The sequence below is a fragment of the Petromyzon marinus genome, chromosome 10 (genome assembly GCF_048934315.1).
Source record: "Petromyzon marinus isolate PM22_M1 ecotype Great Lakes invasive population chromosome 10, UKy_Petmar_22M1.pri1.0, whole genome shotgun sequence".
NCBI classification, from domain to species: Eukaryota; Metazoa; Chordata; class Hyperoartia; order Petromyzontiformes; family Petromyzontidae; genus Petromyzon; species Petromyzon marinus.
The window spans coordinates 9,116,445-9,142,531 of NC_133676.1; the positions used below are offsets into that span (position 1 = coordinate 9,116,445).

At 45.2% G+C, this 26,087-nt stretch overlaps 1 protein-coding gene and 1 long non-coding RNA gene across 10 annotated transcripts in view; one reads left to right on the forward strand and one right to left on the reverse strand.

Moving 5' to 3' along the window:
- The window catches only part of CDK14 (cyclin dependent kinase 14), a 135,459-nt gene that overhangs the window by 45,170 nt on the left and 64,202 nt on the right, over positions 1-26,087 (forward strand). For all 9 annotated transcript variants that reach the window (XR_012941406.1, XM_032951406.2, XM_032951407.2 and 6 more), the window contains 7 exons: positions 3,475-3,569; positions 5,017-5,079; positions 8,436-8,559; positions 11,904-12,024; positions 18,412-18,505; positions 21,093-21,156; positions 25,822-25,870. Coding sequence is in view for 8 of the 9 variants with exons in the window: in XM_032951406.2 (XP_032807297.1) it covers positions 3,475-3,569; positions 5,017-5,079; positions 8,436-8,559; positions 11,904-12,024; positions 18,412-18,505; positions 21,093-21,156; positions 25,822-25,870 (610 nt within the window). In the remaining variant the exon portion in view is untranslated. The remainder of the gene's footprint in view (positions 1-3,474; positions 3,570-5,016; positions 5,080-8,435; positions 8,560-11,903; positions 12,025-18,411; positions 18,506-21,092; positions 21,157-25,821; positions 25,871-26,087) is intronic.
- Positions 1-26,087, reverse strand: part of LOC142924226 (uncharacterized) — a 44,550-nt gene that overhangs the window by 14,976 nt on the left and 3,487 nt on the right. The gene's annotated exons all lie outside the window — the stretch shown is intronic.

Here is a 26,087-nt window from a genome sequence, read left to right on the forward strand (position 1 = left end):
GCGCGCGTGCAGTAAGAGCCCACGCTGTGTGCACCATGGCTCACGGAGACACAGGCTGGAGTCCTCCATCACACAATCACTGCAAAGGGCCTGCTTCTTTCAGCCGCAACCAACAGTGCGTGCTCTTCCCCCATCACATAATAAATTCATTTCTCTCGGACTCGTCTGCCAAAAAAAACCGCCCTCGTTTCCAACACATTCGGGATGACTTTGCGGCACTTAACTTTCTTTAATACACCTTGGTTGTCGACATGAATCCCCACAAGTGCCAAACGTGCACGCAAAAATGCTTTCTGCCGGCAAATGGGTGCAAAATGTTTACGTATTATGGTCGTTTTCACAGAATTGCAGCTACTTGAACCCGATGTCAAGCTGTAGCCCCGTTGAAATCACCATGGGGGTTGTGCACGATACAGAAACGAGCCTGCAACCTGCAGTTCTCCATTACGTGGTATTGGATTTCAGCTCGTTGAACCAATTTGGTAAAGATTTGTGAGGTCTGTTTTGAATTACGGATTTTGGTGTACAAGCGAGCACCAGTCTCCTTTGTGAATGTGCTGTGCTGCTTCTGAACATCTGTGGACATCTGTGAAAAAGTGCCATATAGCTCATCGGATTCTTCTAGTATACATCCATATTCTGATTCTGAACGGGATGCGTTGGCTTCTCCAGTGCTCCTGAGAGACACGAAGCCACTGTCCAGCCACTGGACCAAGCCCCTGGCTGGCATGATCCCTGGTAAAAGGAACGAAATGGGCCCACTCTTCCTGTCCAATTTCACCTACTCTTTGTAACCAAGTGCCTGAGCCCCTCCAGCACTTGACCCGGAGTGCAAATGCACCACCTGCATCCTCGATAGCCATGCCACTGCCCTACACTTTGTTGCCAGCCATTAGTCAACACAGCAGATATCTGTAGAAAGTAGGGCGCTTTGAGAAGGGACACCAAGAGCCGCCTGGACGTGCTTAATTTGGCAGCTGTATGTACGTTGAACTTATTTTGCACCGCATGTCGCCAACCGTGCTAATCCGAGGTGGTGCATGAAGTTGCACATTTTCTTAGGTGTTATACCTCAGAATAGATGCTCCCTTCTTCTAATTTATCTCTTACACTACTGTTTGCACACATGCCATCTAAGTGACACGTGAACGCAACTACTTGTAATTAAATGATAGAACCCACGAGTAAATCACCCTAAACGCGCCGGACGTCATTAAATTACCTGAAGTTTGGCTGGGTTGAGCCTGGTTAGTAGCTGGATGCGCGACTACCACGACTTTGCCTCGTGTTACAGGTGTGGAGATATATGTACTCATTGGCTAGCAATGAGTACAAATTAACTCCTGAAAGCATTTTCCGTGTCTTGGGTGGCTAAGTTTTTTGCCCACTTTTCTGTCCAGCATTTCGATAAACCCCAAGGAACAATCGGTTTATAATTGGATGGGACGTAAAGAGTATGAGCTCTGCTGTCATGGCCTGAATTTTTCCACTGAGTCCTTACTTAGGAAGGGAGTCGGGGTTGTGTGCATGGTGGCTGGATCATCTCAGTCTGTGCCAGGGCATTGGAGCAGTTCCTATTGTGTCTTAAATCTTTCCAATTGCCCGGGAAGTGTAGCATTACACACTTGAACAATCAATCAGTCCTTGACCCGGAGACTTGTCTTACATTCTTGTCTCCCTGATTTAATCTTCTGCTGTATGTAAACAAACCTGAAGTAGTCGGTTACATTTCCCCACCATATATGGAAATATTTTTTTTATTTGTCTGTTATTCTATATATATATTTAAAAAAAACCTAACTTACCTGATTTCTCATTATCACTACCTTATAACCGCACACAATATAGAATGCTGACGTTCCAGTCAATGACATACTAAAATGAGTGAATTAAGACTCATTTCAGCCCTTTGTTAATCCACTTGCTGGATGAATGCCTCTCCACGTTGCGTCAATCATGGGGGTTGTTTTGTCCATACTTCACCACGCTAGTCAGTGCGGCTTGGTGAAGTGGGGGACCCAGGGTGGTCCGGTTATCCCTGGATACTGTGGCCAGGGATACAACTCAAGTCTTCCGAGTTCACAGTGCAGTGTTTTAACCTTTGTGCCACTACTCCCCTACCAATGGCCTACCATACTATATTCTAATATACGTATATACATACATTTATTTATTTTATAATTGAGTGTTACAAACAAAACTAGTCTTTTTTATTGTACTTGCATACCACTACTCATACAGTCCCTTCATATCTGTAAACATTGTTATTTTATAATTTTGCTGAAAGCTCTGCAGGATTCCAGATGACTTTTTTGCATGCAAACATTACCAATACGCATAAATACGCCTCGGTACATCGAGGCATTTACATGTAAATCCACTCTCAGCGTCGTCGAACACTTTAAAATATGATAACAAAGGAACTTCACGCAGCTTATGTCAAGATCATAAATCTACGGGTTCTACAAATAGTGGTGGCCAGGTGAGGAAGCCATGTACAAAAAAACGAGATTAAACTAGGGACACGCTGAGTGGCCCTTGAGGCCCCGACTAAGTCGATATGTCTAACTAACGTCCTCAGGTTCGTTGACACGACATGCTGAAGTGCTAGTCCCACGGTGCTGCAGGCCGTTTGTGGGTGTGCGCGCTGATGAAGAGGTGGAACGGAGGACTCGTTTGTGGGTGTGCGCGCTGATGAAGAGGTGGAACGGAGGACTTGTTTGTCAGGCAGGGCTAATTGAGACGTTCTGAGGGTGACGCAGATAATCTGCAATGTGGTGGCTGCGTGGGAGCTTGTCTCCCCGCTTGTAGATTTTGGGATTTTAATGAAGCACTGAGCCAAGCCCCATGTTGGTGTCTGCCATTTGAAACAAACGAGGAATGTGAGCGATGTCTGCTTGAGACCTCTTCACTATACATCCTCCACTTATTACCTGACAGTCTGTTACAATGTTTTCGTGCAAGTGCTTGTGCATTAATCATGAAACGTGCGAATAAAAAAAATATTATTTAATCAGCATACTCATTGATTATCATGACGGTTTGTAAGTGAAATTTGACATGCAGGCATTTGCGACAAATATGATTCATAATAGATTTTTGGGTCAGGTCGCGTACGGTTTATAATTTGCAATGTGACCCCTAATATTAACCAAGTAAATAACGTGACCGCAAATAAAAAATGGATGTGGAACAACACTTCAAAGAGACCGGCCTGTTGTCGTACATTTTGATTTTAAAAAATCGTGATATATTCCTCTTTCTTAATGGCATTTTTATTCCCTTGCATTTTTCAAAACAAAAGAATGACATTACTGAAGTAGCAGCTATAAATACAGCGCCATCAATTTGACAAATGCGATTTTAAATCGATCGCCGGAGCCACCACGTTATTTTCTTCAACGCATTTGCGGTTCTGTTGGGGTTACTTGGTGTCTAGAGAATAAAGTGGTTTTCCTTTATTTGTTTTTCCAGCGTCGCTGCTCAAGGGGCTGAAGCACGCCAACATCGTCCTCCTGCACGACATCATCCACACGCGGGAGACGCTCACCCTGGTCTTTGAGTATGTGGTGAGGCTACCCTCACCGCGCCACCACCCCCTCGTCCTGGCCCCCCTCTCCCTCCCCCCATCGCTCCGTGACATTTCGCCAAAACGCAGCCACATGCACCACCACCACCACCGCTCCCTTCGCCCAGTGTTGGATGTCCTTGACCACTGTTCAAAACTTACAGTGGCGATATAATCAGAAAAATAAATGTAGGGGTGACGGTGCAGTCCTGCAAATTACCGTGCTCACACCACTGATTGCAGAAGAGCCTCCCAGAGCCCGTAAGGGCTCTTCCAGAATAATAAAAACAATAGTAATACTACTACTTTTCATCCACTTTGTCAATCCGCTGCTGGATGAAAGCCCCGCCATACCGCGTCATTCGTGGAGGTTGTTTAACCATACTTCATCATGCTGGTTAGTGTGGGTTGGTGTAGGGGAAGGCAAGGACTGGTGGTTTAGATATCAGTGGCCAGGAATTGAACTCGGGTTGCCGAGTTTACAGCGCAGTTCGCTAACCACTGGAAGAATATGCAGTGTCGAGTTTAACGATTCACGCCCCTTGCTAACCTATGAAATGTCACGATGGAGGGTTCCAAAGTCAACCAATAATTGATTCTCATCATCATCTCGTTACTTGCTACTCTTTGTCTTGTTTGATTTGTTTTACAACTGGCTCATTTGTACAGTTTTGTTTGCCCTATCAGCCTAAATGTAACGGTAGCATATATTGTACTTAATTAATTTTTTACATGCACAATTTTACACGCATGTCATGAGCATAATACACTCCTTTCATCCATGAATCACCTTAACGTGCCTAACAAAGATCATGTCATATCATTGAGTCAAACATTTATTGTATCTTTTAAATACGTGGTAATTTTTTAGCATAGAGTACTAAAATGTATTAAATGTGTGCATATCTCTCTGTCTTTATGCGTGTCTGTGTGCGCATGTGTCGTTGTGTGTGTCATCGTCTGTGAGTACATATCTGCGTGTGTGTGTGTCTGTCTGCGTGCGCGCGTGTGTGTGTGTGTGCATCTGTGTGCGTGCCTGTGTCTGTGTGTTTTTGTGTTTGTGGATCTGTGTGCGTGCCTGTGTCTGTGTGTGTTTGTGTTTGTGGATCTGTGTGCGTGCCTGTGTCTGTGTGTGTTTGTGTTTGTGGATCTGTGTGCGTGCCTGTGTCTGTGTGTGTTTGTGTTTGTGGATCTGTGTGCGTGCCTGTGTCTGTGTGTGTTTGTGTGTTTGTGGATCTGTGTGCGTGCCTGTGTCTGTGTGTTTTTGTGTTTGTGGATCTGTGTGCGTGCCTGTGTCTGTGTGTTTTTGTGTTTGTGGATCTGTGTGCGTGCCTGTGTCTGTGTGTTTTTGTGTTTGTGGATCTGTGTGCGTGCCTGTGTCTGTGTGTTTTTGTGTTTGTGGATCTGTGTGCGTGCCTGTGTCTGTGTGTGTGTGTGGATCTGGGCAGCGCACCGATCTCTGCCATTACATGGAGAAGTACCCTGGAGGCCTGCACCCTCACAATGTGAAGGTGGGTGACGTCTCGAGGAGCCACGCCACTTGGCTCTTCTCCTCCTTCTCCTCCTCCTCCTTCACCTCGTTCCGAATGTAAGGGGTCATCGGCGGCTCTGCTCTTCATTCTCCACTCTGCCCTGTTTGGGGGCGTCTTCCTGCCTTAGACCAACGCTCGCCATATCTTCCCAGATCTTATCTCTCCGTCTCATGTCTACCCTGCCTGTCTTCTGACTCTTGCCTTGCACGTCCCATCAGCAGGACTGTCCAGCCCACATTTTCTGGATCTGTCCTCAGGATGAGTATCCACCACCTCAGCTGCGCTTCTCTCATCTGTTCATTGTGTGCTGTTACCTTCATCGTTTATCTAGACTTCTCATTCCTAATTCTATCTGCTCTTTTTTTTTCTCTATGTGCAACATCTGTCCCTCTCTTCTTCGCAGTGCTCGCATTTATCCATTTATTTATTTATTTAAGTCTGTCACCACCAACGAACGTTAAAGCGATATGTTAACCATGTTTACACGATCACTCTCACTGAGTGTAAACAGCAAGGTGGTAAAACAACAACAACAATAGCAGTGTTGCTGCCCCACATTTAGCCATCCAGTATTACCGCGCGGGCTGAGTTTCATTTGTATGCCAGTGCTGTTGAGCGCTCCGATGAACTACGTGCGACATCCATGGGCATATACCAAACACACTTGAGCAGAAATTTTCCATGGTTTAGTTTTCACTGAAACTTTTCCATTCGCTGAACAGAAAGAAACAGAATTGTACGGCATATACCAGTAAAAAAAAAAGTAGCTATATTAGCAATTGGATCATGAAATGCAACTCGAGTTTGTTCCGTGTAAAAGTGTATGAAGTTATAGATTATGCAGATGTGGTTGTTGATTCGCCCAGGAATATATCGTTTGGTTTTCTTTTCATTTTTTTGGTGGAGAATACGAATGTGTAACAAAACAAAGTACAGATTTCAAGATTCAGCATTCGAGACTTCCCTTGGATTCGCATGCTCCAGTTCCCATGTTATGATGAGAAACAAATGTTGAGATGTGAGATAACAAATCCATTCCATAGCCCTGGTGCATTTTCACAGACATGGGAAAGAGTCCTTAACACAGCAAGCTGCCAGTATTATTAAGGACTTTACCTAAACATTAACAACTGAAATCGTGCCAAAACAAAACATACGTAGACGGTATATGTATACACATCATACACACACATACACAAAGAATGTGCAATTAACATTACGGCTACGGAGTCAGCTGAATTTCTAGGCACATGTGCGCACACTGTACACTGCGATCCCAAGAGCCCCTTCCATTAACCGGCAGAATGTCTCATAGCCATTTAAAAGTTATAACTTGTTTAACCATAAAAAAATTGTTGTAAATTTTATCCAGTTAAATGTTTGCAGTTTGTTTTTTCGAATAAGCAACTCTTGCTGTACAGTAGTGTAAACAAAGTAAGCTGCTCATTGTGGTTCCGATAGATGCTTCAAGCGTGTGCAGCGAAACGTTGGATATTGGGCCATAAGGACCTGCCGCGGTACAACCCAGAAACGCAGCACACCCGCGAATACATCCGCAGTGGTGTAAATCCATTTGACCAAGGTGTTGAGTTTCGTCAAAAAGATAGAAAATGGCACACCGTTGTGGCATAGAAATGGAGTGTGAAGGCCGGTGCAACTGCACCGCGGCCCACGGGCTGGAAGGGCCAAGGGGCCCGAGCTATGAAGAGGGGGGGGGGGGGGGTGGATGTGAAAGGTGGCCCCACTTCATTACTTGCACCAGGGCGCATGCCGACCATGCTACAGTGTGGTCAAATAACCCCCATGACCCACATGGCATGGGAAGGCCCTCATCCAGCGGTGGATTGCCAAAAGGGCTTTACAAGAGTATGCACATCATCATTATCATAATTTAAGTGAAGATAAGAACCCACCGAGATGTGTTTTACTGAAGCAGACCTCGAGGACAAATAATATTCGTGAACAAAAAAATATGTAACACCATATGCTCAAAATACATCACAAAAACGTAATTTGATAATTAAATCAAGCATGCACAAAATAATAATGAGATAATGCAACACTGAGCTTTTGTTGCACTGAATATAAAAACCGTTCCGGAAAATAATGCATTAAATCAGTTAAGTCACGTAGGTAAAAAATAAAGTAAATAAATACATAACCAACTTAATTTAGTTGTTTTTTCATTTAATTTTTATTTTATACTTTTTACCTATGTGACTTTACCGAAAAAACCAAAGAGTATGAATCTTTGCAGTCACGAAAACTTCAAATCTAGCATTAAATCAGGTCGTGTACAGGTACAAGAGATGGATTGTCGCAGCATCATGAGAGATGACGACGGCTTGGGGAATGCTTCCTCTAGCTATGGTCATGGCTGAAGATGATTATGATGATGATGTACATTTTAATTAAATAACAACTAATGTAAACATGCCTAAAGGTGGCTATATCAGTATCAATGCCAAGCTGGTCATATTGCGTGCGCGTCCCTCTGCACAGCCGTGGGCCCTGTAATGTCGCGACGTCGAGGCTTGGCTGGGATTAGAGCTGGGACGATTGGTCAATAAAGTTGACTTAACGAGTACAAAAGTACGATCGACTACTTTATTGGCCATCCCAGCCAATCCTTCACGAAATCGACTGCTTTATCGGCCACATCCAGCATAACATGGCTGATTATGCCTATGAAGTCATGAAGCACCGTCCATTACCTCTCATTCAGAGACACATGTGGGAGCAGGAGACTTATTCCCAACCATTCATGTTCTATACAATTGGTCAAGTGATCAATCCGATCATTTCTAGAGTAATACATCAATACATTGCCTACATTTTTGGATATGCCACTCGAGCTGAGACCCAGGGTCCTCACCCCAGCCCCGGTCCATTTGAAGTCTGCGGTGGTCACCGCAATGCTCCGCATGGCTGATGTCTCATGTGTTTCCTGCCCAGGCGAGTGTGACAGCCAAGGTCACTCGGTCGCCCTGAAACATATAAGTTGCATTCACTGAAAGGCGGCCCCTGTCTGTCACTGCTGACCGATATGGAGCGGGCGCATTTCATGATTCATTTCCTCATTGACATTCGAGAGCAGTGGGCACGGCGAAAAACCAGATAACCGGGGAGAGGGCGGCGGTGGGAGAGACACAACTTACTTGCACAGTGCGGGTATCGACAACAACGCAACGCGATCAAGATAAGCGTAAAATGTAATCGTCGTAAATAAAGTGCGTGGCGCGCGGGGGACTAACGGCAGTCTCGTTTCTCATTCCGCCTCCACCCCGAACCGCCATGATCCATGCTCGCGCCGCCACTCATCCCTTCCACCGCAGCTCTTCCTGTACCAGCTGCTGCGCGGCCTCGCCTACATCCACCAGCGCCGCATCCTGCACCGTGACCTCAAGCCGCAGAACCTGCTCATCAGTGAGACGGGGGAGCTCAAGCTGGCTGATTTCGGTGGGTTCCGGTGGCATCGGTGGGCGCAGTCACGCCGCTGGATGCACGCCACCGTGACGTGACGGGTGACCTCTATCGACTCTCCCCCCCCCCCCCGAGCCAGTGGCCAAACTCCATTTCTCGTGATCCACCACTGTACAGCACTGCTCCAAGTTCACCGGTTAACGTCAGTTCAAATACACATGAGGTGGTTAAGTGCTGCATTTGCCTGATGATTGCTGAATGCGTCACACCCAATCTTAGGGAATGCTTTCTATTATGATTGGTCTGTATCATTGCAGCGCAATGCAATTTGGATTTTTATAGCATCTAAATGCGACCACTTCTCAAGAGGTTGTACAGAAACAGTGGGCGTGTTCATTTAGTAGAGATAGGCAGTCGTTCATGAGCAGAGGGAAAATGAAGAAAGGTCTTCAGCCTGGACTGGAAACGGAGAGTTGAGTAAACAGCACAGATTGCGGTGGGAAGACAGTTCCATATTATTGGGGCAGTCAGGTCACAACCGACTGAAGGCTGAGTGGAGGCTTGCAACCACCCACACAAGAACTCTATCTTAACTTGATTCAGCACTTTCTACATCATGTGTACCACGCGCATACATACACACACACACAAATATCTACATTAATTAGATTCAGTGCTCGGTATGTTACGTGGGATGTGTTTATAAATCAGCGGGCACATGCAGTAACAACTTAATCTGTATTTGAATGGATGTAAATTGATATACTCTGAGAGACGTATTGTGGTAGGTCACCCTGAGCCAACGCTGCTGTCCTTTATCCAGACTGACAATTCAATTAGCATTTCCTAGCTTGAGGAATGTTGTTTAAACATGTGGTATAACAACAGTTGGTGTCCTATGGAAGAAATCGCCCCTGGCATAACAATGTGGAATTTTCTCTACGGACTCAGGCATATAAACAGAGATGAGCAGTTCTTCTTCATATGGCTGATGATGATATAGAGCAATAGCCATAATTTTACACTGAGGTGGCTGAGCCAGATAGTTGCATCAGGAGTAGCCGAGCGGAATCGCTGTGATCCCTGCCTTCCCATTTGTGAATCGGGCATTGCGTCGTTTTATGTTCGATGGTCTGTTCTGGGTGATCACGGTAGCACAATGGAGAGTTTTTTTTCGTCCACTTATGCATAAAGTGACTGCATTTGCTATGGTTTGTGCGGATTCGGTTTAGGGTGGCACGTAAGCTTCACAGAAGATCGTAGCCAAGGGATCTTCTGCGTCGGGTCCTTCACAAGGTGTTACCCCCCACACTTGCTTGGGTTGGAAACCGCTTTGGTTTTTACTAAAGTGTATCGCCGATGACCAAATCACTCCCACTGATTTTGTTAGATCGCGGAAGCTGAGCAGGGATTGATCCTAGTTAGCTCTTGTTTGATGGGAGATTGCTTGGGAATACCAGGTACGGTATCTGGGGGGTGGCAGTACAGTACAGCAATGCATTCTTTATTATATCTGTGTACATGCTTTGAGTGTAACCCACTCGTATGGTGGATGTATTCTATTGTCTGGGTACTTTGGTTTCCTCCCAGGCAAAGTCAAACATATGTTAAGGAAATTGGACAAACATTACGATTCAGAATCCCGATGAGTCTTTCCTGGGTGTATATAGGGCATTATTAATATTATAACTTCGTGAGGAGATCTTCTTCACGTATTTGGTGAATAATTTAATTATTTGCACAATATGCCTCATTTTCCCTCTTGCTCTTCAGAAGGTGCGAGTTCAGCCGAATGTGTGTGCAGCATCGCCGTGCGTTCACAGAGCTGTTATTTAGGGTCAAAATAGAAAACGCCTCTTGGTTATTGGTTGCCGAAAAAAAGAGCAAAAATACTGAGCGCCGAGAAGGATAAAGAGGGCCCTGTTCTGCGAGGCGAATGAACAAACAAACGAGCGATTGAGCGGGCGAGCGATCGTGGGGTCTCAGGTTTCCAGGAAGCGAGTTTGGGCCTTCGCCGATGAAAGAGGCTCCACAAAGGCAGGATTGAGCCCGCAGCGTCCTATAGCCCCCCCCTACACAGCAGAACGGTGGGGACATTTTAATGCTTCACAGTAATGCTGCCCTGAAGTAATGGTTGGCACACTGCGCTTGCAAATTCAGAAATCGCCGCTTCGATCTCCTCGCGTCACAGTTGATACAAGAGACACGTTTCTTAATTGTCAGTATAAATGCATACACCACGGTTAATCGACGATTGGCAGAGTCAGGTGTGGTGGGGTAGTGTGGATACTGCGTCTGACCAGTGTTAAAGAGTAGGCCAAATACTCTCTCTAGGAGCTCTCGAGAGCCTGCTCTTGTTGACCAGGCTCTTGTTGACGGCCCCCTGCCAGAAGTGACGTCAGCAGGAAATTGCAGGTATTCAGCTTTGCCTTTTAGTCATTAATTCTCTACCCAGTGTCTAAGGTAAACGAATTATGCACCAACTGCTTAATTCTAAGAACCAAAGAGTAATTCCTGCAGTCACGAAAGATCCAAATCAAGTTTAATTGTAAATATTTAGAAATTAAAAGTTTTGAGACATCACATTATAAATGTCTGACCATGAGTCCACAATCTTGGTCTCGCTTGCTCTCTCTCCATATTTTTTTTGTTCATGAACCATTGCTCAATCCGTCAGCGAACTTAATGCGCGTGATTTAAATTCCAGGCAGCATTAATGTTCGTAAATTTGCACACATGATCCCTTGTATAAAGGTGTCAGTTTTGGTGCCAGATAAAAGAGTAAAAACCTATTAATGTTCGTAAATTATTTTCGGTCTTTGTTTTTCTCGGTCGCTGCCAACGCAGCCCACAAAAGTTTACGTGCAGTAAATATACACTGAGGAAAGAGATTGCTGCATTTTTATTCTTCACATTGTTCATAATAATGCGGATATTTTAATGCAAATAGATCATGTAAATCATGTAGATCATGTAAATCATGTAGATCATGTACAAATGTGTTATTTCAACCTGCATGAGGTATCACTATAATTGTTTTGCCAATTTTAGAAATTTCCTGTAAATTACTCCATTGGGATTATACATAGCAATCACTGACCCCTACTGGCAGGCGAATGGCATTTGCAGGCCTCTGGGTGCTGATTCACCTTGTTCCCACAAGGGACAGCTGCCACTAGGGGTGCCCATTCAAATTTGTTGAGAAGAGAGGTGATGTAAATTGCTATGAGACGCCCTGGGTGTATAAGGAAGCACTATATATTAAAAAAATCATAATGAACTGTGTGGTGCATCTCATGTGCTACCACGACACGCGCTAATGAGCTGGCTGCCGTGTTCCTCGCGCGCTACTGCTGCTGGTGCTGTCCGCACGTCTGCAGGTTTGGCTCGCGCCAAGTCGGTCCCGAGCCACACATACTCAAACGAGGTGGTGACGCTGTGGTATCGGCCCCCCGACGTTCTGCTTGGCTCCACGGACTACTCCACCTGCCTGGACATGTGGTGGGTCCCACCACCCAGCCTCCACACCACACCACACCACTACTGCTCTGCTGCCCTTCTTGCCAGCACACTCCATGGTTTCTCATTTATTTCCCCGTGTGTGTGGCGCAAAATGTATCACACATGGCCTCTGATTTATCTGTCAAGGAGATCTTTAGATCTTGCCTGCTATTGGTAGCGTTTGCAAGCTATTGAGTCTGGAGAGAAAGTGCTCACTTTTGCAGGGGTTGCACTCATCTCACTCTGTGTCCCACTTCTGTCATGTGCTGCGCACTTTCTTACGCCGGGATGGCAGCTCCCATTTCTTGCAGGTCACCGCACCACGGCTTAATCACATAATTGCTCATCTCTGTGCAGCCGTGCGGAACGCCTCTGTTCGTTGTGCACATTCTGCAATGCCAGGGCCTGTGCCAGGACACGGGTGGCTCTAAGGTCTGAAGAATCACATTTAATTGACCACTAAGGGAATGAAACTGGGGACTAAAATGGCCAAGGAAATTTACTTTCAAAGAGTTATTTGTCATTTTATGAAATTAAGTTGTTGGCTCTTGACACCTGTGTGTATTCCTGTATATGCTTGTAAACAAACAATTTGCAATAACAGGTCTTGTGACCTGTTAAAAACGTATTAATTCCACTGCTGGATGAAGGCCTCCCCACACTGTTGGTCATGGAGGTTGTTTGACCATAAGGTTAGCAGGCTTGTGAGCGAGGGTTGGTGAAGGGTCGTACCACTGATGTTAGCCATGGCCTGGAATCAAATTCAGTTGGCTGGATTCATAATGCAGTGTGCGAACCACTTACAAATGTCGGTACTGTGACTCATGTGAGACAAATATATTTGCATGTACCAAACGCCACCAGGTCTTATGAATCGCAGTGGGATGTCATCTGAACAAATACAATGTACATTGAATTATTGTTGAATTTGTGCATTCTTCACTGAGTCAAAAGATGAAACTCAACTAAACCCAGTTTCCTGATCTTCTATTTGTGACCACAAGGGACAGCATTAGTTTTAATTGTCATTTGTTCTAAGGCATAGCAGTAATGAAACATGTTCGTAATTGAGGATTGCATAGAATGGCTGATATTTTCATGCATACAAAGGATGTCCTCCAGTTCTCAATTTCCACTGCAACCAGAGTGCATTGGTAAAGCTGAGCTTACACATTTGCCAGGCAGTACTCTTACTTTGAAATTCACAGACGATGACAAAATCTTTCGCTGTGGGATTGAGTATTAAATATAGATTCCCGGCTTTGTCACAAATTAATTATCCAATACTTTTACTTTTTTGATAAGGGACTCTGTGCTGCATTATACTAATGACTGTATAATTTATTAATGTAATTTAACAAGAAGTTTCATGTTTGGAATGTACTTTTTTATGAGATGGAACAAGAATAAATTATTTGCTTGTAAAACACTGTACTATCGGTGTTGTGTCTGGAATAATCGAGTAATAGGTTGGGGCTTTTCTTTTTATCATATCTACGGTGTTAATTGGAAAGTGCAAGGATAACGGTACAGCCCTTAAATTACTTGCTCATGCCAATGGAGGTAGACGGACTTCCCTGAGAGGGAGCACGAGAGCCCCCTTCTAAAGGGTAGCTTTGGCCTACTCTTTCACACTGGCCAGACACCTTAGAATAAGTGAGGGGTGCCTACACTTTACCCCACCACATGCGACGCTTCCCATCGGCCAACTATGATGAGCCCATTTCTACTGTTGGGGTGTGAACAGAAACGTTCCCATTGTTTACAGCAGCATCGCCTTCATTTAGATGTAAAAGTCAACCCATCACCTGGTTGGAACTTGCATGCATAGAGCTTGGAGGGTTGGGGAGGAGGGGGCATTACGAGTGAAGTGGCAACGTGACAGCATTAGTGTCACCGAGTGGAGGGGGATTTAATTCCTTATACTTCCATTACGTTGGATAGTAAACAACAACACAATCAAACGATTGTACATGCTCCTTTCCAATGTTGTTCATATCCAGAGAGCGGCGCATGTAATGAGCTGCTGCCTGGGCTGTTAAATCCATCTCCCGTCCTCCCTGCCGACCTTCCATCTTGCTCGACACAATTTTGCCGACGGCTTCTTTGCAGCCAGACCAGTGGCCTTATCTATTAAATGTGCAGGCCCTGCAACTGCGCCGGTGCTCACGGGCCAGAGGGGCACAACAGGCGCTGGGCTACTTAGAAGGGGGGAAGGGGAAATGGGAACTGAGGGTCATAGTTCATTGCTCGCGCCAGCATCGATGCCAATCGCATTACGTAGCCACTGAGACAGATGCTGAGCGCTAGTGAGGAGCCGCAGGGCAGCCGCTTGCGCAGATTGGACTCAACTTTTGGAGATTTTTTACATGTCGTCTGTGAATTGCGGTTCCTTATTCATTTGCGCTATAACATATTATATTGTGACGTATTACCCGCCGTGACATATGGATGATAAATCTGGGCATTGGCAAAAAAAAATGGAACTTATGCTGAAAATAAACATGGAGAGGTGTATGCTTGAAATTACGCTGAGAGACAGGAAGAGGAACCCATGGATTCGAGAACACACACAAGCAATGGCGGAGCCAGGATTTTCAGGTAGGGGGGGCAACCCCTCCAGAAATGAAAAATGATAGAGGAGTTGTTAGTAAGTAAGGACTTGTCCCTTGCTTTTTATTCGACACGGCTATGACGCAGCCATCGACCGAGAGTCGAATTCGAACCGCGTTGTGTGATCGGCATCGCGCTCGCTGAAGGTGTTGATGCCTTCAGGGAAGTCGTGGACTCTGTATATGCAACTGCGCACAATTTTGTGAGTCACTTATAACTGCTTTGCCGTTACTTATTGCCGGTTATGGACTCAGACTATTGTCCTATCATCTCATAGAGTCCCTGGCACGTAATAATATGCTACACAGTGGCAGTGGGGGTCGTAAAATGCCGATTTATTACTAATAAACCCCAATGATCTGATCGAAATTAAGGATTTCGATCGGATCATTGGGGAGGGCATGTGCCACCCCCCCCCCCCCCCCCCCATTGGCTCTGCCAGTGCACACAAGTGAGAAACGTGGTTTTGACTGTTCATATAAGTAGATGGGTAAGGGCAGGTTATTTTATTGGAAGGGATGATCGCTGGTGGTCGAGACTAGCGATGGAATGACAGCCAAAGGATGGAGCAACAGGACGGTTTTTTTTTCCGCGGAGATGGTACAATCAAATCAGCTCGTATGCAGAAGGCCGATGGGTTGTTACATCACGAGACTGAGAAACGGCGAAGGCTTGGGGATGCTTTTATCCAACAGTGGATAGATCATGGCTGATGACGACGATGATGAGTAGTAGATCAGACCCGTCTTTTACTCTGTCGCCAAAAATGACGATATTAAATTTGTAAGGGGTCAGTATTTTGCGCTTTCTCTTTTTATTGTTCGATAAGCAATGCAACTTTATTTAATATAGCGCTTTTCACAATAAAATTGTGACAGAGCTCTTCACACGTAATCATAACATTACATCAATACAATTTGAGATGCACAAACTAGTAAAATGTATAACAACAGTAGCTCGGGCTAGATCTGTATGCACGTGTAGCGAATGAGGGCTATTGTGCGCAAATGCATTTCTCTGTTGAAGACTCCTTGGTGTAAAGCTTTTATGACAGCGGGTTGCTTTCCATTGTCACGTGGCTGTGTGCACTATGAGGGCGCGTAATGAATGGATCTCAGTTTTTTTCCCATTTGGACTGGAGCGCTATTGTATTGGCACAGGTGTTTGTGCGCTGTGATGAAAATTGAATGGTAAAACAAATGAAGAAAATGCTTAGATTTTTTTTGCATGGCGTCTTTGAAATCAATGTGGCGCCGACAGTGAATCACAGCCGTTACACGTGGGCACATTTTACACGTACACACCACGCTGCTTTGAAAGGTTGCATGATGTGCTTTAGATAAAAATGAAAGATTTAATTACGTGCAAGGTGCTTATTGGATCTTACTCACCCGGTAAATAGAGATATTCTAATCATCATAGGTCGCGTCTGTGCTCATTGTATATATTAATGCCGTTGATATACTGCCGCCGTAATGTGCTCAGAAATATACGAACATGTTTATTCATTAGCTGGTATATCAAAGGCCGTAATGTCTCTGATGTGCATATAATTTCAGTTTATGGATGATTTAAACCAAAAAAATCCCATTCCGGCCAGTTAAGAATTTTCCAATACATTGAGTCTCAGCAAATTGTTGTAGAAGTAATTTTTAATTCCCCATGTACTTGAGTCTCAAGTCTCTCTCTCTCAGGCGGGCCCTGCATTGGAATGTTTAGCCAAATCCATCAGTAAGTGTTTGATTTGTTGGAAGTAACCAGACAACCGAGAGAAAACACACACATATGAGGGTGGCACTCAACCACTGCCGTTCCCTGGCAAGCACGACACAGCCCCATGCCTACAACACCTGGCAAGCACTGTTGGTCACCCAAGTATTAAACAAACTCAAAGCCTGCCTAACTCTAGATATCTGATGAGAATGGGGGCATTTAGGGCGATTTGGTCACAGGCAAGAATGACGACAGGTTTGGCCAGTGGTGGTAGGCATCTTGACATTTGAAAGTGGTCCAATGTGAATGTGTGCAATGGTTCTCGGTCTCAGGACACTACATTGTTTTACTTTCATTATTAAATTAACACCATCATTCCGCTTCGGTGCCGAAGCTGAACTTCAAAGCGGACGACAAAGGAAGGGCTTAAGTTACCAGCAGGGAGCAGAGGGCGGTTGGGGATGTTGGCGGAGCTTCGTAAAAGTGTGTCCTTGTAAGTCAGTCTTACATGAGCAGCGCAAACTTTTATTAACTCCTTGCCATCACGGACTTACCCACTCCCTGACTCCTTCCTTTGCCCTCCCCTCCACATCTCCTCAACACCTCATCATCCCATTCTCATCGTCCATCCCATCCCATCCCCCAGCTTTCCTTTTCTCCACGTCATCACGGGAGAAAACAGAAAGTGGGGTGAGGAATGGGGGCGGGGGGGGGCACTTTCCCGTCCGCCTTCTCGTGCTCGTTATGACCCTGGGAATGTTCCACGCCGGAAGCCAGTTGCCGAGTGGCCATCTGTCTTTCATCAGGGTTCAGTGGGAAGAGTTTTGCTTTGTTTAGGACCTAGCGGGGGGGGGGGGGGGGGGGGGGGTAGGGTCACGCTTTTTGGTTGCTCACGTTTTATTTCGTGACAATCCTCATTGCCCTCCACGAATCTTTGCTATTTTACATGTGATTAGAATTGCAATAAACTTAGTTTACCCATCGGTTTAGTCGATGGGTTGATTGCAATGCTCAGCTTGCCTTCGTGTATGTTGTTGTACAAAGACGAATAAGGCCTCCCTCTGACTGGGAGGTATCAGGCACTTATGATATTGATAATGACGAGTTGTGTATTACCGATGACCTTTGACTTAGACGTTTTAATATCACCAATTTTCACCATGCTAATATTATTGGATTTTCGACATTTCTGGACTGTGTTCCCTTCATATATATTTTTAAATGAAGAGTTGGGTTGAATGGTTTTGTAAAATGGTGAGATATCCAGGAAAGTTTTCAGGGGGGCTGAGGGGAGGAATTTGAGTATTTTGTGGAGTATTGAAATCCCATGGGCATTTTGTAGTTAGAATAATACACAACTGCGTAATAACAACACTGCATTTGAGTTTAGCTGTGGCTGAAGTGAGAACCACAAGGTGGCGGTATTGGCATTTATTGCTTTGCTTTTTGAACCAAGTCTTCCTTGACTGTACTCCTATAATAGGTTTTATTTCCATATGCAGTACAGTGCGAGCCACGTATTTAACTTGCTTTGCAGTATATGCAGAGCCCACGTGAGATTTAGTGGAGAATTAATGAAGCAACACGCGAGTGCAAACTCCCCTCGGCGAGAATGTGGAAGACTCAACAATTGTGCGACACATTTATACTTAACACGATCTAACCCAAAAGCCTTTATTATGAATAATACTGGTCGCGAAAGCCACCGTGTTAAAACGAATTGTGCGCTCGTGCTAACCAAATTATTAACATTATTCACGGTCCGTTACCAATCCACCGCCTCCTCTCCATATATCTCTCGGTCACGGGACTTGTTTGACACTACACTTCAACCGCGCGCTTATCGGTGCAGGTTTGGACACGTTGACCCCTGGCTGATGTTAGGCCCTGCGTGAGAATTCAACTCCGGGTTGGCTGGGTTCACGAAGCAACCCGTGCCGTCGCTTCCCCCATGCCCCCCCCACGACCATTTCGAACATTTGGTCCAAACTCTGTGGATTGTGCCGTCGGCTGTCTCGTTGACTCTCGATTCGCTTGTTACACCCCTCCCCCCTCTCGCAGGGGCGTGGGCTGCATATTCGTGGAGATGATTCAAGGCAGTGCTGCCTTCCCCGGACTCAAGGACATTCAGGACCAGCTGGAGAGGATCTGGATGGTGAGAACCCCAAAGAAACGCGCTGGCCAAACGAGTCATGCAGCGCACTCTCGTGTTGCGGTGGTGGCATTGGTGCACGCACACGGCCTGGCGCAGTGAGTAAAATGTTGAACGTGAAGAGGGTGGGGAGTGTGCCCCACATTTTACCCCAATCGTGTGTGGACCTGCCGAGCCGATTAAGGTGCTGCACCTCAATCGGCTGCTGGGTGGACAAGCGGCGTGCGGTAGAGGTTGGATTTTAGATACTTGCCCGTTGTTAAACCTGCCTTGCCGGGAGATCAGATCGAACCGGCGACATCTGCATTGCGAATCCGGTGTGTTCACCATTGCATCGTAGCAGCGACCCGCTCGACGACAATACATTCTTTATGAATTTATCATTCCATTCCGTGTGCTCTTTCCTTCCACCCAACGTCAGTCACCGCTCTGTAGGACTTCATCGCTTCGTGGCGGTGCGCACCCGTCGCTGCCTGGCCTGTGGTTGCCACTCAGTCGGCGGCGTTGCTGCTGCATAATGTCGAGCCCGGAGATTGGAGTGTTTGAAACCGGTGGCCTGTAATTAAATTCGTGCCATTCATGCCCGTACCGTGTCAACCCATACGGTTCACCCCATATTCTTGTACGAGGAAATTGAGTTTTCAGGTCCACACAGTGTACAGCCGTTTCAATACGGGCAAAACTATTTTTTTTGTCTATGTTTGTGTTTCTCCCTTGTGATGGGATTTTGTAGGATTAACGTTGAGAATTACAAGGGCACAGGGTGACCAATAAGGTCTGAATTGGTCTGTAATAAGGTAGCCACTGATAAGGGGTTGACAGGTATGCTGACCTGATGGGTGCACTTCTACCCCACCCCACACCCTCCCACACACGATGCAGACATGAAGGGAAATTTGGAGTAAATCAGCGCAGATTAAAGGGAGGTTTAATCTGCCAATACTATACTTTGATTTATTTTTTCTTGCATTTTAATTCCGTCTCCTGCCAATTACATCCCACTGTTGTGGTTATGACGAAATCACCCACCCGGTCTTGTCAACCCTCGGAAGCTAAGCAGATTTTGAGCCTGGTTTGTGCTTGGATGAGCGATCACCATGGACGTCGGGTTGTGTCATGGGCACCTGTAGCACTGTGCCGTGTGGTGGTCAACAGAGGGCAGTTTAGCAAATGAAATGTTTGTTTTCTGCTTTCATTTCCCTATGTCTATGCTCCTCTCACCAACCCGCGCTGACCGGCAAGGTGAAGTATGGTCCAATAACTACCATGATGTGGGGAAGCCCTCATACAGCAGTGAATTGGACACTCTTGCTAAAAGCAATATAGCATCACCTAATGTTATAACAGTCTGTATAAGATCGCACTAAAACTATTCAAAACTAAACTTTTTTTTATTTTATCAGGTACGGTCCACTTAGCTATATAGCTCTTTTTCAGAAGCGGCCTGGCCACAAATGATAGCTCAACGAAGTGACTTATCACGTGCAAATATATAGGAGCCAAATACTTTAAACACGTGTTTCCAAATCTGGAGGGAAAACCCGGAGGACCCGGAGAGAAAATCCACGCAACCACGGGAAGAATATTCAAGCCCCAAATCTACAGGCGTCAGGATCGGGATCAGATCCACAACCTCCTGTATACCAGGCGAGGGAGTTAACATCTCACCACCGTGGGGTACTAGATGGTGTGCCGTCTCGATTGCACTGCTATAAATGCGTTTCTCCCATGCCAATTAAAATGTTTTTATTTGTTGGCGTTCTGAAAGCTCAGATATGCCAATGTAAGTAAAAACCCATATGCTACAGTCATGGTAGACTGAGCTGAGACCATCAACCAAAAATTTTACCAAATACTGATTCAAACAGAAACTGATTAAACCAGAATCTAGAAACTGGTTTAATCACTCGTGGATAACCAATCAGTGGCGTGAACTCAGTGTTTTGACAGGATTCTTCTTCTGTGCCATCTGGCGACTTATCCAAAGGTTTGAATTGCAAAGTTGTGTTGCCAATTTATTTTTGCACATATGCGGGATCAACGGAGCGTGATGCTGCCCTCTCCTGGTATATGACTATAAAACCCAGAAGGTTTCTGCCGTGAGACCAAAAAATATTGAAACCTCACCATGTGGCTAGTAAATCGAAAACGTTTTTTTAAAATATCTTAACTACATTTTCTACGTTGTTACATTGCAAGTTTGTTTTATTATAACAGCTGTAATGTATTGTGCTATAGCTTCTGTGTGTTTTTATGCACAAAGGAAAACTATCATTTGAGACTGAATATATTTTGCAAATATTGCCGCTGATAGATAAAGAAATATTTTTATTCTGGAAATATATACTGTACACACACAGCCACACACACATGCGCACAGTAAAATAAATGACAGTGCTTCATTTCAACCGACGGGGGGAAAAAAATAAATTCTACTTTGAATATAAACATGAAAAGCCATTTTAGATATGACCACCCTTAAATTAATTTCACCTGCAGCCATCATTTCATTTACTGAAGAGCGGGGCCATCATACTGGATTCATTCTATGATGACAAAAGCCAATAATGTGAGCGTGTCTCTATCCCAGGTGCTGGGGACCCCGAGCGAGGGAAGCTGGCCAGGATTAAAGTCGATGCCTCATTTCAAAGCAGGTCAGGAACGGCGTGTGTCGTTTGGCTGCGTGTGTCTGTGTCGCGGCGCTCCCACTGCATTCTGGTCTTGTAACAGATTAATCAAGCATGATACACGCGTTGAGTCGTGTGTGTGTGTGTGAGAATCACAAGTTTAGATTAGTGCAAAAACATATTTTACACAGGTGGAAGAGTTAGACGAAACTATTGAGACAAAATCAATGAGACAACAAAGGAGATAATTGGTGCTACACGAAGAGAGAATAACACGGCACAGCCAGTAAAAAATAACACATTCCTGCGGAGAGAGCTGGTAGGAACGTTGGGTTGCTCGGTCAATGGCCAGGGTCAGCGGCGGCGTGGTGTATTCCGCAAATATGCCCGACTGTGAGGGCGGGCACAAGCCGGCGTGAATAGGTTAAACGTTGAGTTTTATAAGGGCACCACGGGGTGTCCAGCCGCTCCCCACTCAACCACACCCCTCCCACCCCCCACCCAGCCCCACCCTCCCCACCCAGCCCCTCCCCACCCTCCCCACCGAGCCCCTCCCCACCCTCCCACCCAACCCCTCCCCACCCTCCCCTCCCCACCCAGCCCTCCCCACCCAGCCCCTCCTCACCCTCCCCTCTCCACCCAGTCCCACCCCTCCCATTTTTGGATGCACGACGGACGGACACATTAATCCCCTGTGGGCTGGTGTAACCAGGAGGTTCCTACCAGTATAAACATAGTACATAAAGTAAAGATGAGACCAACACAATAAAACTGTGGCTGTCTGGAATGCTCTTCCGATATTAGGAAGCCACTGGAGCTTTGCACTTTTAAGTCTATATTGAAAACTATTTTTTTAAGAACTGATTTTTTCGTGTTAAGTTTGTCGTCCTTCCCCCACACCTCCGATTAGCACGGTTGGCTAAACACAGTGTGAAATAAGTTCAACGTACATACATTCAAGTGAAATGAACAGTACAGTACATACGAGACGGTAAATGAGATTCTATAATGCAATCGTGACCCTGAATTGTGAAAATCCATCCAATCATAGGGAGGGAGCGGGAGTTATTCTTCCTTTCTGTGTTCAGCGTCACTTCCATACATGAGCACTACAACCAGAGACTGAGCCAATGAGCCTCGCATACCAAAAGCCCTCGGGTGATCCCTCGGAGTATGGCAGACATGACACCTATCGCAAGTCTCACCTCCTTTAGCGCATGATTAGGCGAATTGTCATCGTTCGAGGTCACGATTCAACTGTTTTTTTTGTCTCATTTTAACTGTGTCGACTGTATCCACGTCTCAATTACACTGCCCAAGCCGTGTTGTTTGTACTGCTGTTGTTTGTACCATTATGTTGTTAGTCCCATTCGTTCTGTTTAATTATGAACAGAGCATTTGCATATAGCTTGCATAATTTGAGATTTATTCTCGGCAAACTTGATAACCCACACAACCTCATTGTCCAGAAAGTGCCCTTTTTTGAGAGTATGCAGATTGTTTGGCTATAGACTTTTTACAGCACACCCCCCGCCCTCCGCATTTGCAGACGATTGATTCGTATGCCCTCTTATTTAGTTTATACATAATGAGCGTAATCATTCTAATTGATACATTTATTATTTGATACATTGGTTGGTAGACAAGTGAACAGTATCGATTAAAACATCGATTTTTGTTTTGCTTTAGGAAGGCCGCTTAGAATGCAGTTGTCTATTTTGAGCCTCCTCCGTCTCCAGGCGGAGTTTTTATTTGAGCCTCGGAAGCCACACATGTTGTCTTTAAAAATAAGAGGATGTGCATGGGTGGGTTTATTTTAACGCAGGGTTTATATACACTAATTAAAGTGCTCCACCAACAAAAACAACGTAATGTAATTGTGGGAAGGGGTTATGTTTTAAAAGTGTTCCTTAATGCTGATTCGTGGCATGTATATTTTATTGCTTTTGCAAATGTCATTTGTATATATTTACGCAGTATTTAATGCATATTTACAGATCATATTGAATGTGCTTGATCTCATCAGATCTCAGAAGCTAAGCAGGGTTAGTAGTTGGATGGGTGACCATCATGCACAGGTTGTCATAGGGCTGCGGAACTACGTTGTGAGCAGCAGAGGGCAGTGCATAAAAACGCCTTTTGCCATGCTTTTATATTCCCACATCGATGTTACCCCACCTTCACCAACCTATCCTAACCAGCGTAATGAGGTATGGTAAAATAACCCATCTGACCCACACGGCATCGGGAGGTCCTCACCCAGCAAAGGATTGACAAAAGGGTTGTACATGTACATTGTCTAATACAAGTTGGGTGAGTAGCCACATAACCACTGGCAGTCTCATAATTGCTTTGCAGTATTGTAGTTTACACACAAATAGGCTATCCGTGAGTTTGGAAGTTTTGGAAGTCGCATTTATTTTATGTCCATATCTTTGCCTTTACTGCCGTAAATATATTCACCAGCAAAATGTTTTGGACACGTTTTTGTTGCCCCCACCACTAGAGGGCAAGAGATTTATAAACGCTGCTCTCAAAGCCTGGGCTTTTTGAGAAAAAAATATATTCCGCTGAAATCGAGACCCACAAAACACAGTGGTTTGTCAAGGTACTCAAGTAAACAAGCTGTAAAGTCTCACAGAGAAGGCCACATTTTTGCATTTTTTGGCTTAAATGTGTAAAACGGTCAACACCTTCACTCTCGGAATTCCAGCATTGCCAAAACTTTCTTGCCAAATACTCGCCGCATCCAGCACAGCCCGTGGGTTTGTCAGATCTGTCAAGAAAACCGACAGTGAAACGTAACTGAACCAACGAAATAGGAATGAAAAATTACACCGTTGTTCTTTCATCGGGGGAAACATTGAGGCGCATACTTTAGGCCAAAAAAAACCCCCACATAGACTTTTTAATTGTACATTTTTCAAACGTGACTTTGTTCATATGATCAACGCTGTTTTCCAGAGGAAGCCTAAAAGCTGCATCCCGTGATTACGATCTGCAGCGCTGCACTTATTGTGAAAGGGCCTCCCTGCCGCTTCTCGCATTCCACCTCCCCCAAAAAGAAGGGGATGATGAATGATGTCACGAAAGTTATGACATAGAAACGGCTGCCGCTGAAAGCAGCTCGGTCTTCTAATGAATGCTTTACAGTCGTTCGGAATGGCCCGTTGGTAAAGGCAATACTGAACCTCCGGCCAGCCTCCCTGGGGGCTCGGTCTTTTGGGTGTTTCTTTGCACGCGCGGTGGCCGCCTGTGAAAATAAACGAAGCTTGCAGGAAGCTTAGTTGCCGGTTGTCTGTAATTTTCTCCGATACCCTGGCAGGACGGAGGGATTGCAGATGACGTGCGATGTTTCCCCAAAACGCTTGACTTAATCCTTTCGCAGCCTCCAGTGATGAACAGTCAAGACGACCAAAGTCAATGAGCCAATAAAAGAGCGGCTCAAAATCCTTATGCGGATATCCCAGCGCTGAAACGCCAAACACCTATTTCAGACCATGCATATATTCACTGTATTATGGTGTGATTTATTTAACTGGGTAAAAATAAACTCCGGTTGTGAACTGCAATAGCATGACAAACAAACCTTTCCTCGGTACGTCCATTCAATTTGTGAAGTTGACACGGGGGCTTTTTTGTGATTGTCTTTTACGTTTCAAAAATTACTTTGAATTGCCATTTTAAAAGGGGGATGCAGTCCTGCCAGCTTATCGCGCAGCCAGTCATTGTGACGGACGTGATTATTGGGCGCCGCGGTGGCGAGATGTTAACTCCCTCGTCTGATATGCAGGAGGTTGTGGGTTCAATTCCAACCCTGACGCCTGTGTATTTGGAGTTTGCATCTCTGTTCCCGTGGTCATGTGGATTTTCCTCCGGGTGCTCCAGTTTTTCCCTCCACATCCAAAAACATGCATTTAGAGTATTTGGCTGCTACAAATCTCCACATGATAAGCCACTTTGTTGAGCTATCATTTGTGGCCAGGTTCCTTCAGAAAAATAGCTACATAGCTCAGTGGGTCTTATCTGGTAAAATATACATTTTTTTTTTTAGTTTAGATGTGCTTTCGTCGTGGTTTAAATGCACGGTCAGTTGTATCGTGCTCTCGGTTCCGTTGTTTTATCCTCGGTCGCTTTATCTCGACTAGATCTCCCACCGAGGTAGATTTCAGCGGCAGTGCTGGAGCCGGCTTGCCTGCGTCTGCTCTGCGGGAAGACCGTTGCGCATATAGATCGTGCTGATTACTTCAACGCAGGGTTTTCTTTCCTTCTCGTCATGTGTTTATCACAGCAGCTGTTTCCGTAGATGCGCTCAGATTGCGAGCAGGTCACGAGGGAATATCGCAATCTTGAAATGAACGTATGTAGATCAGTTTCTCGACAGGAGCATCTTGTCTTTTTTTACGAGAGAAAATCGAGGATTCATTGCATTACACTGTGTATCACAGGTTAGGTGTAACAATATTGTATGTGCTTAAAAATATATTAAACTTAATATATTAGTGGCTGGTGAAGGGTGGCGACCCAGGACCAGGGTTTTTAGCTATGGCTGGGAATCAAACTCATGGTGCAGTGCGCTAATAAATTGTATAAGAGTTCTTCAGCCATTTTCACGATGGGCCACGTGTGTAATGCATTAAACGTTTGTCGTTGAAGTCTTTCCAAACTAAAACCACGATGTTTATTTTGCAGATCGAAACCCGCAATTCAAGCCCAAGAGTCTGGGAAAGGCCTGGACGAAGTAAGTTCTACATGTCGCTGTAAAATCTTGATACAAACACATTAATTCAGCACAGTTCTGATAGAAGCAATGCTTCCTTTTACATTGCACTCTTAGGGGGAAGAGAGAGGGCAAATTCAGATATAAGCACAGCACCTTGGATATCATCACACCTGGCGAGTCCAATAGGGTATACATATTCTTCTACTGTACTAAATGCACGTGTAATGATGTATTA